This window comes from Gracilinanus agilis, chromosome 4, assembly GCF_016433145.1.
Source record: "Gracilinanus agilis isolate LMUSP501 chromosome 4, AgileGrace, whole genome shotgun sequence".
In the NCBI taxonomy this organism is placed as follows: domain Eukaryota; kingdom Metazoa; phylum Chordata; class Mammalia; order Didelphimorphia; family Didelphidae; genus Gracilinanus; species Gracilinanus agilis.
The window spans coordinates 164,789,620-164,806,232 of NC_058133.1; the positions used below are offsets into that span (position 1 = coordinate 164,789,620).

Sequence of the window (16,613 nt, forward strand, 5' to 3'; positions counted from 1 at the left end):
AGGACCACAGTCTGGCATTCTCTCTGAAATCAGAGAAAGTATGTTGAGGCAATTTCTACTAGGAAACTGGATCTGTCTTGTTGGGGTGGAACAGATGAAGGAGTTAAGAATCATCACTGACCAAGGGCAGGTGGGAGGAAATGAAATGTGTGCTTGAGCTGTTCTACAAAAAAAGTCTTGTGTTTTCTCAATTTATACAGGGGAGGAAATATGAGTTAACAGTTGAGGGAGGTCTCTATGACTTCCTTCCCCCCCCACCCCCAACTCTGTTTTGAAGTACAGCTTAGAAATCACATAATTACGATCACTGAGTTGTACTTTGTATTGCTTAGAGTCTCTCCCTTCCTGGTATCCATGGATCTACCCCTCACGCTGCTGTGGGCATTGCTGTTGGTCTTTGGTGAGTACAGTGACTCAGAAGGAGACCTGGAGTGGGATAAAATAGAATTCTTGGTTTTCTGAGAAGGTATTTTCCCTGAAATAAAAGCCCCCTATCTGGGAAATCTGAGACAGAAAGAGAATCTATCTCTTCAAGGTGATCAAAACTCAGTCTCTTCCTTAAAGTCAAAGCTAAGGATGGACCAGACAAAGTTGGAGAGAAAGAAAGAACTAGGCAAATCTGGAGTTTTAGAAAAGCAATAGAAAAATGGCTTTTAGGTCTCTGATATTTTGAATTTTAATTTCACAAGCTCCAGAAAATTGGCTAGACATAGGCTTTAAAGATGGATTAGGGGGTGGGGTGAGAACTAAGTAGCTCAGTGGATTGAGAGCCAGGCCTGGAGATGAAAGGTCCTGGATTCAAATCTGAACTCAGGAACATCCCAACTGTGTGACCCTGGGCAAGTCTCTTAACTCCCATTGCCTACCCTTTAGTGTCCTTCTGTCTTGGAACTAATACATGGTATTGGTTTTAAGATGGAAGGTAAGGATTAAAAAAAAAAAACAAACATGGATTGACATGAGTTCTTTTGCAGAGGAACCAATTCAATTTTTAAACAATCTTTTTTTCGATGGGGCTTTTGGGGATACAAAAACAAAAATGGAAAAAGTCCTATCTCTAAGTTATATAAATAACTAAATTCAAAATATATTCAAAATAATGGAAAATATTTTCAAAAGAGTGTTGCTGATATCTGGGCTAAAGAAAGCTAAAGACCGAAAGAAGAAATGGAAGTTGAACCATGGACCAAAGGAATCTAGAGATTCCAAGAGGAGGGGACACATTAAAGCTGGGAGGGGTCCCTTGTTTCAAGGTGCAGAGACAAGAGACATACAAATGATGTCTTTTGTTTGTCTGCATTTCTGTCCTAGCACAACTACCATATCAATTTGATTGAAATGGAAAGTAGACTAAGGCTAACTATGAAATAAAATTGGAAAGTAAATAAGAGGCAAATTGTTGAAGGACTTAAATATCAGGTGGGATTTTTTATTTTTATCCTAGAGAGCATAAGAAGTCATTAAGAATTCTTGATTTGCGTTGAGGAAAATTAACCTGTAATGATAACGAAAACTTGGTACTATGGAATAAATGGATTGAGGAGAGAAAATGAAAGAAAAGAAACCAATTGGGAAATTATTGCAGTGATCTTTGCAAAAAATAATTAGTACCTAAAGCAGGGTAGTCAATGAGTCATTAAACAGATATTGTCTATTATATGCTGGCACTGTGATAAGCACTGAGGATACAAAGTTGAGCAAAAGACAGTCCCTGCTCTTTAAGAGCTCACAGTCTAAATGGAAGACAGCATGCAAATAACTAGACAAAGCAAAATAAACAAACAAGATGGATAGGCACTAATATTAAGGATCAGAAGGTGAGATTTTCTTTGGCACCTGAGGGAAGCCAGATAAACCTAGAGCTGGAAATGAGGGAGGAGAGAACTACAGTTATGGAAGGCAGTGAATGTGCTTAGAGTTAAGAGATGGAATCTTTTGTTCAAGGGACAGCAAGGAGGCCAATGTCAAAAGATCACAGAGTAAGTGTAGGAGACGGGGATTGCAACAGATAGAAAGAACGACAAATTAAAGGGTCAAGTTATGAAGGGTTTTGAATAACTAACTATGTTATATTTGATCCTGGAGTTGATAGGGAACCACTAGAATTGATTGAGTAGGGCTATGGTATGGTCGGATCTATGCTTTAGGAAGATCATTTTGACTGCTGAGTAGATGATGAACTGGTGTGGGGAAAAACTTGTGGCAGGGAGACCAATCACAGGTTATTGCAATAGTCTAGATGTGAGGTAATGAGGGCTTGCACCAGAGAGGCGGCAGTGTCAGAAGATAGAAAGGGATGTATGTGAGAGATGTTAAAAAAGTAAAAATCAACTGGCCTTGGAAATGTATGGGTTATGGGCAATAAGAGAGCGTGAGGAGTTGAGGATGATACCTAGGTTTTAAGCCAAGGTGATCTGGAGAATGAGAGATACTCTTAACAGTAATAGAGAAAAAAAGAAGAGGAAACATCTTGGGTAGAAGAGTCAGGATATAGGAGGTTTCCTTTAGGCTAGATGTGGGGCAGTCATTGAAGTAGATAATGTTACAGGGGCTCAGAAGAATTTCTGAGAGGGCTGCAAATTCAAAAGTTTAGGGAATCTTGGTTTAATCTCTGGCTCTTTTCTCTTTCATAGGTTTGGTCAGCAGGCAAGCTTGTAAGTTATCCTTTTCTTTGCTCTTTGGGGTCTCTGGGTAATGTAACCTCCTTCAGGACCACAGGATGCCCAAGCAGGTCTGTGTGAGGTAGCCCTGCCTGCCCTGCTCCTCTTGGCTGAAGTCTACAGTGTCACAGTTCTCTTCCCTGATTGATCCCATAGGTCAGGCTCAGACTACTCTGAGTCTTCTGATGATTTTTCTGCCCACCAGACATGAACTTATTCTGAGGAACAGGGGACTAATCCTAGGGCATCCGGATTCAAACAAGGACCAATCTTTGAATCATAAGCTCTTACCTTTCGGAGCTGGAAAAGACATTGTAGGTCATTTTATAGATAAGGAATTCTTCTATTCATTTTATAGATAAGGAAACTGAAACCCAATTAGGTGAAATCATGTGTTCACAGTCACACAGCTTCAAACTAGAATTTCAGCCTACATCCTCTGACAGTGATTCAGTGGACTTGCAATCAAGAGATTTGAGGTCAAGTCTAGGATTTGAAACTATTAGTGAGACCTTAGACAAGTCATTTCATCTCCGAGTCAAATTTTCTCACCTGTAAAATGGTGATAATAACAATCACATGGCATCTTTCACATGGGTGAGGAGGAAATGGATAACATGTATAAATAGCAATATAAACAGTCAAGTAGGAAACAAACTACATCTTGAATGTCTAATTTGATTGGATATCAGTTTCTAAGAAAGCTTTTGAACCAATCCAGTCTCTGGGATCTGATGGTAAAACAATACAATTGCTGATCTTCTGGGTTCATTTTGGCACTTTTTATCCTCTATTTTCCCACCCCCACAGCCAATCTTTATTCAGTATCTAACTTCTCCTGTCAGTTTGGTTTTATCTGAAATCAGATGGAAACTTATTCTCTGGCATTTATTAAATTTCTAGTTGGTAAATGGACTGTGTATGTGTTGAGGTCCATGGCCAGGTGACTTAAAACTGGAACTCCAAGCTTCAGGATTCCACCCCAGGGAAGCGTGGGGCCAGAACTTCCTTGCTCCTCTCTTACCTCTCCCATACTCCAAGAATTGTGTGCAGACACCTTCATCTTACACTGTCCTCTTTCTCCCACCCAGCTACTGCAAAGAAAGCCGTGGTACACCTCAGCCCTCCGTGGACCACTATCTTTGAGGGGGAGAAAGTGACTCTGACCTGTGATGGATTCAATACCTCCAAACTGAGGATAAGATGGTTGCTCAACAATAAACAACTAAAAAAGTCTACAAAGAGCATTGAGACTATGCAGGCTGGAGAGTATAGATGCCAGGGCAAGGACTCAGCCCTCAGTGACCCTGTACATCTGGTTGTTTCTTCTGGTGAGGGCAGAGAGAAAAGCCTCAGAGGAAAGTTTCTAAAATCAGCCTCTCACAGGGAAGTACACCAGGAGAGGCATTGGGGAATCTAGAATTCCACATGATATCACTGGGGTAGCAGAAGCATTGGAGGTGCCATGACCATAATTCCCCTTCATTCATTCAGAAAACAATTGGCTACCCTGAGATCCCCTAGGAACTAGAGGCTAACCCTGAACATTAAGAGCAGTGCAGGAAGAGATAGGACTCTTCCCAAGGCAAATTTCTTCAAATTTATCTGAAAGGACACCATCTAGGAAAGCTCCTTGTTCCAGGGAGAGGGAGTTGGTGAGATATCTGGGTCGACTAGGAAACAATGAGTGAGCCTGGATCCCCCACCATATTCTAGATAATCTCCCAGTTAAGGCATGTCCCACTAGAAATTGGAAAGAGAAGGGGGCAGGAAGGTGGAAATGGAGTCTCTAGTGTCTCTTGGGGTCTCTTACAGATCATCTGATCCTGCAGACTCCATATTCTGTGTTTGAAGGAGACACATTGGTCCTCAGATGCCAAAGACAGTATGATTTAACAGTTATAAATACGAAATACTATAAGGATGAAGAGATATTATCGAATTCCCATGGAAACTTTAATCTCTCCATCCCACGAGTTGGCTTAAGTAACAGTGGTCAATATTACTGCAAACAAGAGGTATCACATTTTTTAATTCATTGGAGCTCCAGTTCGGAAAAAGTAAAACTCCATGTCCAAGGTAAGAGCTTCATTCTTTCATTCCAGGGGGCTCAGGGGGTGAGAAAGGAAAGGGAAAGGGTGTTCAGGGTCAGAGTCTGTGTGTGGAGAGCTGGGTAGGCATATAACAGAAAGGAGAGAAATTTCAGGGATGGAGCATAGAAGGGAAATGAGATACTCATCTGTGTTTTTCTTCATCTATGTTCCTTTTTTTCTGGAACTGAGAACACAAGACATTTCACCCCAGGCACTCTGACTCTCACTGTCCTGGACACTATGTTTGGTCCTTTTCTCTAGAAATATTTTCATCACCTGAGCTGAAAGCCACGACCTCCCAGCCCACAGAGGGGACCCCAGTAACCCTGAGCTGTGACACCCAGCTCTCTCCACGAAGGTCAGACACCAAGCTGCACTTCGCCTTCTTCAGAGATGGCAGGGCCATCACAGCAGACTGGATGAGGTCCCAGGTGCTTCAGATCCCAGCCATCTGGAGGGAAGACTCAGGGTCATACTCGTGTGAGGCCAGAGCTATGGCTCAGGATATTTGGAAACAGAGCAAACACGTGAAGATCAGTGTGAAAAGTAAGTGTCAGTGAGGCAGACCTGGGACTGAGAAATGGAGGGCAGGCCACCGGCCTCGGCTGAGACCTAGGGATATTTTCTTATGGGTTTTTCCTCTTCCTCTGGGAATGGGAGTGATGTATGAGAGAAATGACTGGCTTTCCTGTGGGTCTTCTTCTTGCATTAGGACATCAATAGAATTTTAAGCAAATAACTTGACAGGCACAAGTAATCAGCGTGAATCCCTATCCTGAACAAGCATTCTCGAATCAATTTTTAACATTATTTTTTAAATTTTGAGTTCCAAATTCTCTCCCTCCAACCCCTTCTTAACCCCTTGAGAAGGTAAATAATATGATATTATATATTTAAAATAATGTAAAACATTTTCATAGTAGCCATGTTGGGAAAAAAAGGCAAAAAAAAAAAGTTTAAAAAATATGCTATATGCTTTGATCTGAACTTAAAGTTCATCAGTTCTCTCTCTGGAGGTAGAGAGCATTTTTAATCAGAAGTCCTTTGAGATTGTTGTGGATCGTTATATTAATCAGGATAGTAAAGTCTATAAGAGGTGATCAGTACTACAATATTGCTATTATTGTATAGAATGTTCTCCTGATTCTACTCACTTCCCAGATTTTTCTGAACCCATCTCTCTCATCATTTCATATAGCACAATAGAATTCTATAACAATCATATACTTCAACAAGTTCAGCCTCTTCTGAACTGATGGGGCACTCCCTGAATTTCTAATTCTTTGCCACCACAAAAATAGCAGTTATAAATATTTTTGTACAACTAGATTTTTTCCCTTTTTCTTCAATATCTTAGGAATACAAACCTATATTGTAAAAAGATATGCACAGTTTTATAGCTCTTTGAGTATAATTCCTAATTGTTTTCTAGAGTGTTCAGACTAGTTCACAGCTCCACCAACTGTGCATTAGTGTCCCACATCTTCTCTAACATTTGTCATTTTCCTTTTCTGTCATGCTAGCCAATCTGATAGGTGTGAAGTAGTACCTCTGAGTTGTTTTAATTTACATTTCTCTAAGTTTTAGTGATTTAGAATATTTTTTTCATTTAAGCATTGATAACTTTTTTATTTCTTCCTCTAAAAACTTCCTATTTACATCTTTTGATCATTTATCAGTTGATGATTGGCTCCTATGTTTATAAATTTGGCTAAGTTCCATCTATATTTGAGAAACGAGGCCTTGATTAGAAAATTTGCTGTTAAAATTTTTCCTACCCTGATTTTGACTATTTTTAAAAAATTTAATTTCATGTAATCAAAATTATCCTTATTAATTCCCATGATCCTCTTTATCTTTTGTCTGGTAATAAAGTCTTCTCTTGGCCATAGATCTGACAAATATTTTTTTCATGCTCCCCTAATTTGTTTATGATATCATCATTGAGGTCTAATTTGTATACCTTTTTTGACTTTATAATATGGTATAACATGTGAGATGCTGGTCTTACCTAGTTTCTGCCAAACTGACTTCAAGTTTTCCCAGCAGTTTTTGTCAAATAATGAGTTCTCTCCCCAAAAGCTTGCATCTCTGGGTTTATCAAGCACTAAATTACTCCATTCATTTACTATTGAACAAAGGAGCCCCAGAATTTCGAGATTAGCTAATAATAGTTTTGAACCCAATGCCAATGCATTCCATTCTATTCCAGCCACCTCCAAAAAAAGTATTTATTGAGCATTTGCTTCATGCTCAATCCCATTCTTGATGCTTGGAGATAGGGCAAAGAAGTTTCAGACATGGCTTCTAAATGGAAAGACCTGACTATGGAATTAGGAGATACAAGTCATTCCTAAGAAATAATCAGAGAACAGATTATTGATGAAATGTGTTTTTTAACTGACTCTAAAAGAGCAAATGATAGCAGAGGGATAATTGTGTGTTGGAAGAGTGAAAGAAGAGACTTCTGGGGGTGGAGCCAAGATGACAGAGTAATCCAGAGCAGCTCCTGTGTCACTGTGAGAATCCTCTATGACCAAGATTAAAATATCACCACAAAACAAATATAGGACTGAAAGAACCAACAAGGAGACAAAATGAAACAACTTTCAAGAAAAGAAAACCCAAAAGGTGATCAAAGAACATCTGGGACACTGAGGTGAGAGGAGAGCAGAGCCAGCAAGAAACTGTAGCAAAGAGGGAAGAGCAAGCCAAGAACAAGCCACACCCCCACACCCAACAGCTGCTGTTGGAGGTTCAGGAACTTTTGCCCAAGCCAACATCCAGATCCTGAGATCCTGCCTGGGCAAATAAAATAGTGGTATAAATCAATCCATACCCCTTGAAATTTCAAACCTATGGAGAAGTTAGGAGCCCCAGTCCAGGGAATTCTAGTCTGGGCTTAAAATAAGGACTTAATTCAAATTTTTGGGTGGTTGATAGTAATAAGTACTGATCTTCTTGCCTAAGGTTCAAGGCAAAGCTCCAAGACAGGATGATCAAGGGTGTGCCTGACTGAATCAAGTACACAGCCCTTGATTTGATCAAGAGCAGAGTGAGATCAAAAGCTTACATCTAAGCCTGAGGAAAGTCTTTAAGCTATCACCATCTCAAGAGCCAATTGAATCAGCAGGGGGAGGGGGTTCTTAGAGCTCTCAGCCCTCAGACCATCACCTCATCCCCCCAAGTCTACTTATAATTTGATAGGAAAAATGTGCAAACAACAAAAAAAAGCACCTAACTCTAAAGAATTTTTATGGAGACAAAGAGCAAGGTACAGACACAGAAGGGGTCAGGAAAGCAAAGGAAACGCATGCAAAGTTCAAAAGAAAAATGCATATTGGAAACAGATTCTGGAAGAACTCAAAAAGGACTTCAAAAAACAATTAAGAAAAGCAGTGGAAAAGTGAGAAAGAAATGAAAGTGATGCAAGAAGAAATGGGCCAATTTAAAAAGGAAAACCAAAAACTGACAGAGGAAAATCAGGTCTTCAAAATCAGAATTGACCATCTAGAAATGAATGCTTTCATGAAAAATCAAGAAACAATAAAGCAAAATCAAAGGAATGGAAAAGATGAAAGAAGACCTTCATCTAGGCCTCAAAGGCAAATATGGTTTGAGTATCTTGGATGATGACACTTTAGGATAGATCCGACTCTCCTAAGTAGTCTCTCTCAAAGCTATCTGACAAAAATGTTTACCCAGTGGGGCATCTCTCAAATGTCTCAATTCCCCTCTAGGACCTGTGATATTGGAATGACCCAGGACCAAAGTTATAGTTCAGAAGCTGAAGGGTAGGGAATCAACACTGCCTTAAACTGGTAAAAAATAACTTCTCCCTACTAATATATTCAGGATTATTCTCCATGTTTAGTTTTAATATATCACTGGCCCATTTCTTTCTTCCTTAGTATATGTTTCACTAAGTTCTTATTATACATTCAAGTTGTTTCCCCTGCCACTTTTGACATTCTCCAAAACCAGGAAAAGTTCTTATATGTCACCTTATGTTCACTCAGGAATCCCCATCTCCGGCATCATCATGCAGACTGAGCCCTCCAAGGGTCAGGTGACCGAAGGAGAGAAACTGGTCCTCATCTGCTCAGTGACTCAGGGCACAGGAAACATCACATTCTCCTGGCACAGAGAGGGCATTAATGCAAGTCTAGGAGAGAAGACTAGATATTCTCTGAAAGAGAAGCTCATACTCCCTGCTATGAAGGAGAGTGATGCAGGGAAGTATTATTGTATTGCTGACAACACCATCAGTACCATCAGCAGCCTGACAGTGAATATCACCGTGAAAAGTGAGTCCTACCTCCATTCATCTCATTTTGCTCATCTGAGAAGGACCCCTACAGTGTTATAAGGAAGTTTTTTTCCCCTTAGTATAGTATTTATATTTATGTTGTTGTTATTGTTACTGTTTTTATACTACTATCATTTCCCACCAATTCTCACCCCACCCCTGCATGGAACTCTATATTTTACCAAAAACTTATAGACAAGCAAAACAATACACTATTTTTGAAAATAGATCCTTAATTCTATACCTCTACCCCACTACCTCTCTGCCTGATTAAATGACCAATCTTTCGAGATCATAATTGGTCACTACATTAATTAGAGTTCTGAAATCTTTCAATAATATTGTGGTCATCATATAAATTTTTCCCTTTGCTCTGCTTACTTTGTTCTCTGTCAGCTCATTTCTTCCCAAATTTGTTTGAATTCTGATTCCTTGTCATTTCTTATAACCCAATAATATTCCATTCTATTCATATTCCATTTTTTACTTATTCTGAATATATATGAATATGTGTATGTATATGAAAAGTGATTGAGTTTTTGATGCCTAGCACAATGCCTGGAACATAGTAGATATTTAACATATACTTGTTGATTGGTTATTTAACTATTCCTTTAATTGAGAAGCATCCAGTTTGCTGACAGAAAAAAAGTGCCACTACAATTATTAGTGTACATGTGTGACCTTTGACCTTCTTAGGGATATATCTACTAATGATATCACTGGATCAAGGGGTAGAAACAGTTTTTTGACTTTTGTTTTGTGACTTTTTTGGTATAACTCCAAATCCCATTCCAGAGTAGTTAGACCAATCCATAGTCCCAGTTATATTGCATTGGTGGACCTGCCTTACAATAAATAGCCTCTTAGATATTTATCTTTTCTGTATTTTATTATCTTTTCCAACCATTGGGTTGTACAGTGAAATCTCAGAGTTGTTTTAATTTTAATTTCTATTTTTATTAGTGTCCTGGCACATTCCATTTTATGTTTCTATTTTGAATTTAATAAAAGGAGATTTTTTTCACACACATAGCAGAACATAAAAAAATATTGTACATAAAAACATATCTTTCTATTATGTCAGCTTGCTTTAAGTAAATAATAAATTCCATATGGAGCTTTGAAAGCTAGTTCTGCTTACCTATGATTCTTTGCAGTCCTCCTCTTGTGAATATTTGTTAAAAATGCTTCAATGATATTCTTTTCTTTTTTTCTATTTTTGTTGCATTGAAAACCCTAGCCTGCACTTTAATTGGTGTTCTGACACTTCTCTTGCTTGCATTTCTTTTTTTTTTTTAACTCTGTCCTCAACAAAATAATTACAGTATTTATCTATTGAGGACTGGCTGAAAAATTTTTATGTGAATATAGTCAAGCAATCAATAAAATGTGTGTGTCAGACAGTGTTAAGTGCTAAAGATACAAAGAAAGGTAAAAGATAGTCCTTGCTCCCAAGGAGCTCATAGTCTAATAAGGAAGAAAAAAATTCCAACAATTATATATAAACAAGCTTTCTATAAGATAAACTGAAATAACTAACTGAAGGAAGGCACCAGAATTAAGAGATTCAGAGAAGACATGCCCTCCTACTTCAAGGTATGACTTCAATTCTAAAAATCCCTCCTCTATCTTCTTCTAAGAATCTCTCCCTTATCCTCTCAACTTTTGAGCTGCAACTTGACAGAAACCAGAATGTAGAAATACGAAAGGAGAGAATTCTGGGTATTGCCAACAGCCAGTGAAAATGCCTGGAGTAGAGAGATGAAAAATCTTGTTTGAGAAACAAAAAGAAGACTGAATCACAGAATATGTGTTGGGGTGTAAGTTGTATGAAAACTGGAAAGACGCGAGAGAGGAAAACAGGGAAGGATAGTTATGAAGGACTTTAAATGCCAAACAGAGGATTTCATATTCAGTCCTATAGATGATAGGGAACAAATAGAGTTTTTTGAATGAGAGGGAGGAGGGAAGAGAGAATACATAAATAGGATTGAAAGTAGTGATATGGTCCTACTTGAATGTTAGAAGGATCATTTTGGTGACTGAGTAGGGGGAAATTTGTAATGGAGAGACTAACCTGTACCCTCCTACAAGTACATTTATGAGTTAATAGGACCTGTAACAAGGTGGTGGAAGTGTCAGGGGAGAGAAGGAAGTATATATGAGAGATGTTAAGAAAGTAAAATTGGCAGGCCTTGGCAATAGCTTTAATAAAGAAGGTGAGAAAGTGTGAGAAATTGAAGGTGACCCCTAGGTTTTGAGCCTGAGTAACTGGGAGCAGGGTGGTACCTCCAAAGAAACAAGAAAAGTGAGAAGGGGAGAGGATTTAGGGGGAAGAGATAATGAGTTTGGTTCTGTATATGTGAAGTTTAAGTTGTCTAGTCCTCTTTGAAATGTCCAATAGGCAAATGAAGATTCAAAACTAGATGTCAGCAACAAGGTTAGGGCTAGATAAATAAGTATAAAAATTATTAGGTAGGGATGATAATTAAATCTGTGGGAGCTAAAGAGATTACCAAGTGAAATAGTATATTTCTTGTCCATTAGAAATGACGGAGAGATGCATAGGAAGTTAGAGTGGAATGGCTATCTCATATGGAAGAAGAATGAGTGAACTGCCACAGAGAAAAGGAAGAGAGAGTGGAGGACTGGTAGTACTAGAACCCTACTCTCATTTTACCTGGGATAAAAAGAAAACAATATACACAATTGGAAAGGTAAAAATTTTCTTAATTTACAGGAAGGGAGAGGGATGAGTTAAGGTAGGAACTTGGAGTCCCCTTGGGGGGGACTGAGGGAAGGAAGGATAAGTTAAAAGAAAGGAGGGAAGGGAAAGATGCTTAGAGAGAAGCACAAATCAAGAAGTAGGAGATTAGGTTGAGAGGATAAGGGAGATATCAGTCATATCATGAAGTAGGAGGGCCTGCATTTCCAGTTTTCCTGACTTTTGTCTTGCCACTGGACTTTGATGACTCTGGAAGAGAGAGTGAGGTGACTACTTTGTGCAATTCTGCCTCATGGAAAAGTCAAGACATCATGCCATGATGCCATTGGAACCTTTGGAAAAGCAAGCCAATATGGAACAATATGGGCAACAGGAGAGGATAATGGATGATTTGGTATAATTGGTCAAAGGAAACTGGACATCTAAAGAGGTTTATGGTGGAGAGAAAGGAAGAGGAGGGCAAACAGTGAGGAGGAATAGAGTAGATTGAAATGTACAGTTAGTAAATATGATATTGAGTGAATTAATTCATCCATAGGAAGAAAAAAGCAAAAAGGATCAAAAACCAGGTCTTGGCAATGTGTTGTTAACAAGAAACATAAGAAACAAGAGACACACATAGACTGTAGGTGAAAGGCTGGAGCAGTATATATTATGCTTCAACTTATCCAGAGAAGGCAGAGATAGTAGTCATGATATTTGCCAGAGTTGAGGCTAAAATGGATATAATTGGAAGGGATGAACAGGCTAACTATATTATGTGCTATGGATAATAATGCATTACTGCTATTGGACTTGTGTGCACCAAGAGTTATAGCATACAGATTATTAAAGGACAAACTAAATGAGATACAGATGGTAAGAGATAACAATAATAATAGCAGAGAAATTTAATCTTCCCCTCTCAGAACTAGATAAGTCTAACCCCAAAAAATGAGAAAGAAGTTAAGGAGATAACTAGAATCTTAGAGAAATTACATATGATAGCTATCTAGGGAGCTTCTATACACTAGCATGAGGCTAGTAGTAGATCTAAGCCTGAGCAAACATGTAATCTAAACATAATTTCTTGTGGAACAATAATGGTTTAGAGAGCATAAATATTCTGCAAAAGTCTTACTTTAACATTCATCATACTATAAAGGCAATCCTATATTCCTGAGCAAGGAATAAAAGCTCCACTGGGTATGATCAAATTGGAAAGACGTGGTTTTGGAAAGAGTATGTCCCTGACAACAGATTGTGTCTGCTGTCTAAAGATGAATCTAGCTAAATATGGCCCTGGTAATGTATATTATTACATTCAGTTAAATTGGCCAAATTAAATGCTGATGGGAACATGGAGAAATAGGCCTAATATTGCATTGCTTGAGCAACTGTGAATTTTTTTGAAAATAAAATGGAAATATACATTAAGAGCTGGAAAACTGTTCATGCATATTGACTCAGGGATCCCATTGCTAGGATTGGGCCCCAAGGGAATTAATAGAGGGTAAAAATCTGTATGTGTATGAAGTATTCGTGGAAACTTTATGATGACAAAATACCTGGAAAGCAATTACTGGGAGAAATGGCTTAATAGATTGTGATATTTGTATGTAATGGATTATATTATGTTATTAGAAATGACAAATATTGGAAACATAAAGAAAGGGAAATGTATGAAAGAGAAGAAAAGAGAATAAGAATAACACATATTATGATTACATTTAAAAAATAACAGCCACAAAATCAAGAGGAAAAATTATTGAAGTTAAAAAATCCAAAGGGAACTCAAAGTGGAGGATGTTTATATTAGGACACATACATAATTCACATATTTTAAACAAGTTCTAAACAATGTGGAGTTGGTAGTTTTGCTAATTTTCATGCATTTGTTTATTTAAATGTTTTTGGTGGTGGTGGTGGTGGTGGTGGTGGTGGTTACTAAGCATATAATTTTTAAAAACTTTTTTTTTTCAATAATGAAAAGTTTCTTGCCTTCTCAATGGATGCAGAAAGAACCAGAGGGAGGAAGAGAATTTAGAATGGAATATTTTTTAAAAGAAAGAAAGAAATGATGAAAGGGATATATTTTAAAGAAATTTGAGAGTGCTTGAATGAAATGACTCACAGTGAAATAAGCAAAGCCAACAGAAAAGAAATTATATGATTATAATATCATAAAGGAAAATGTTGAAAAGACTTGGTTTTGGAAAGAGTATGAACCTGGCTGAATAATCTAGGATCTAGGATCAATTCAATAATGGATCAGAACTCAGGAAGACTGATGATAATCCACCTCTTGGTGGAGAGGTGAAGTATGTGGACTTTTTTTGAGTGACTATACTTAATTATTAATAATAGAAAACTTTTCTTTTGGTGAGGAGAGAGCAAAGGAAGGAAGAAAATGGGGCTTAATGATACTAATTTCAAAATTTTTTAAAAGGGAAGAAAACTTCCTCCTCACCTTGACTTCAGAGAATCTTTAACATCATTCATAGTTTAATTCAAGAGTCTCTGCCTGCAGAAGGCCTACCCTTATTCTTCAAGTTATTAGTACTTACTCCCTCAAAAATTCTTATTGGTTGTTTTATATTTAACTTTCTATGCACATATTGTTTTGTTCAATACAATTTAAACACCTCAAGGACAATAACTATTTCATTTTAGTCTTTGTGTCTCCAAGATTTAGTACAATATCTGGCATATTGTAGGTGCTTAATAAATGCTTATTGAATTAATGATTGAATAAATTACCTAATCACATCCTCTGGCCACTGATCTATTATCTTTAAGTTCTTTTTCTGATATTATTTTTATCAATTCCCTATATAACATGGACATCAGATCTTTGTGCTAGATATTGCTACAAAGATGTTACCCATTTAGCTGCTTCTCTCTAATTCTGACTTAAAGGATGGGAAGGGAAGGAAACAGAAGGGAAGAGAGAAATAAGCATTTTATTATGAGCTAGATACTTTTATTTTTACATTTGATTCCAACAGCAACTTTGTGATATAGATACTATTATTAACCTCATTTTAGAATTGAGGAAACTTTGCATCCATATGAAACTTTTCAGTTTTGTGCAACTGAAATTATATGTTCTATCTTCTTTAATCACTTCTATGCCTTATTTATTTGAAAAGTTGACTAAATATTAAAGAATTTAAGAATTCTCCCTCTAATCATAGTTGTGTAAGATAGTTCCTTCCAGTTTCCTTAATATTTTGTTTATGATTTTATATTTAAGATGTGTATTTGTTTGGAACTTATAATGGTATATAGTGTAAATGTTCATCTAAACCAGTGGTTCCCAAACTTTTTTGGCCTACTGCCCCCTTTCCAGAAAAAATATTACTTAACGCCCCCTGTCACATACTATCACCACTCCCTTACAGTTATTCACTGCCCCCAAATGCACCTGTGGCCATCACTGCTCCCCTGGATCACTGCAGCACCCACCAGGGGGCGGTGGCGCCCACTTTGGGAATCACTGATTTAAACACAATTTCTTGAAAATTGTCAAATAAGCAGTTTTTTTCATAGCAACTGATATCCTTAATTTTATTGAAGATGAGACCTATATGTCTGATTCTGTCTGTCTTACCTAATCTTAGAGACCACAACTACTGAGGACAACTCTACTGGGAAAAAATAACTGCAAAATAAAGAAAGTATTTGTAGAAATAATTCATCATTAAATCTGAAATATAAGCCTGGAAACATCTTCCTGTTTCATATATCTTAGCTAAATAATTCATGAGTCTCTTACAAGAGAAGAAGAAACTTTCTCTAATATATTTTTTTAATCTCTGTCAGTTCCAGTGTCTCAACCCCTCTTTACCCTCAGTACACTCGGGGCACAGCTTATTGTAGGGGATGTCGTGGAGTTTCAATGTCAAGCCCTCAGAGGTTCTCTTCCAATTCAGTATCAATTTTATCACGATGGTGAAATCTTTAAGAACAAGATAGATCCTTCTGGAAGTGCAGCTTCCTTCAATCTCTCCATGACACCTGGGCATTCTGGAAATTACTTCTGTAAAGCCATCAACAGTTTCAGTGATCAGTGCAGTGAAATTAAGAAACTCTCTATCTCAGGTAGGTAAAAGGCTCTGAGATCAATGCTGCCCTCTAAAAAGGACAGAGAAACTTCAATGGTGGTAGATAATAAATAGGGCAATACTTTCTGGAACTGATTCACCCAACCTTCTAACTATGTCCTGATTCACGAAGGAATAGGATGAAGAATTGGCATAGTTCAGCTATTTATAACCCTTTTCCCCCGATGGTCTATAATTAGCAAACTATAATTCAAGTTACTAGATAAACACAGGGGTGATCATCCAACCCTACCTAAAATCTCTTCCTAAGTGGAAGCCCTACAGATTTCTGTTTTATACCCATATTCTAATATCTGGAGATGCTTTAGGCTCCAGGTATCACTTCTCCAAGTCTCCTACATAGTTGTTTTTAAATTTTTTTTTTTTGCAGACCCTAAAAGAAGTCAAAAGAACATAGTCATTATGGGAGTCACTATTGCCCTGATCAGCATCTTTATACTCACTGCTATTGCTCTTGTGCTTTGCTTCAGACTTCAGAGAAAGTCAGGTTTGTAGCTCACCATGATTACTCTTTGATAATAAGTCTGATATGCTAGACTTGTGAAGAGACTTTTCCCACTTGGACTCTGTTTACAATTCTAATAACTGATAAGCAGGGATGACAGGATGTAAGTTCAACTGAACCCAATCCATTAATTACCAGCTATAATGGGGGCAGCTAGGTGACTCAGTGGATTAAGAGCCAGGAGTAAAAAGAGGAAGTCCTGGGTTCAAATC

General features: G+C 37.7%; 1 protein-coding gene across 1 annotated transcript; it reads left to right on the forward strand.

The window, feature by feature from the left end:
* Positions 1-354: 354 nt before the first annotated feature.
* On the forward strand, positions 355-16,391 carry LOC123246076 (Fc receptor-like protein 3). The gene is made up of 8 exons (XM_044675023.1): positions 355-400; positions 2,634-2,654; positions 3,752-3,991; positions 4,476-4,739; positions 5,015-5,299; positions 8,773-9,060; positions 15,595-15,873; positions 16,267-16,391. Exons 1-8 carry the CDS (start codon positions 355-357, stop codon positions 16,389-16,391), a joined length of 1,548 nt encoding a protein of 515 aa, XP_044530958.1.
* Positions 16,392-16,613: the final 222 nt, after the last annotated feature.

What these genes read in the sequence shown, in the direction of transcription:
- LOC123246076 (XM_044675023.1), top strand. Translation starts at nt 355, where the DNA reads ATGGATCTACCCCTCACGCTGCTGTGGGCATTGCTGTTGGTCTTTG. An exon ending in GGCATTGCTGTTGGTCTTTG is followed by an intron (nt 401 to 2,633) that starts GTGAGTACAGTG and finishes TCTCTTTCATAG; the next exon opens with GTTTGGTCAGCAGGCAAGCT. An exon ending in TAAGAAACTCTCTATCTCAG is followed by an intron (nt 15,874 to 16,266) that starts GTAGGTAAAAGG and finishes TTTTTTTTGCAG; the next exon opens with ACCCTAAAAGAAGTCAAAAG.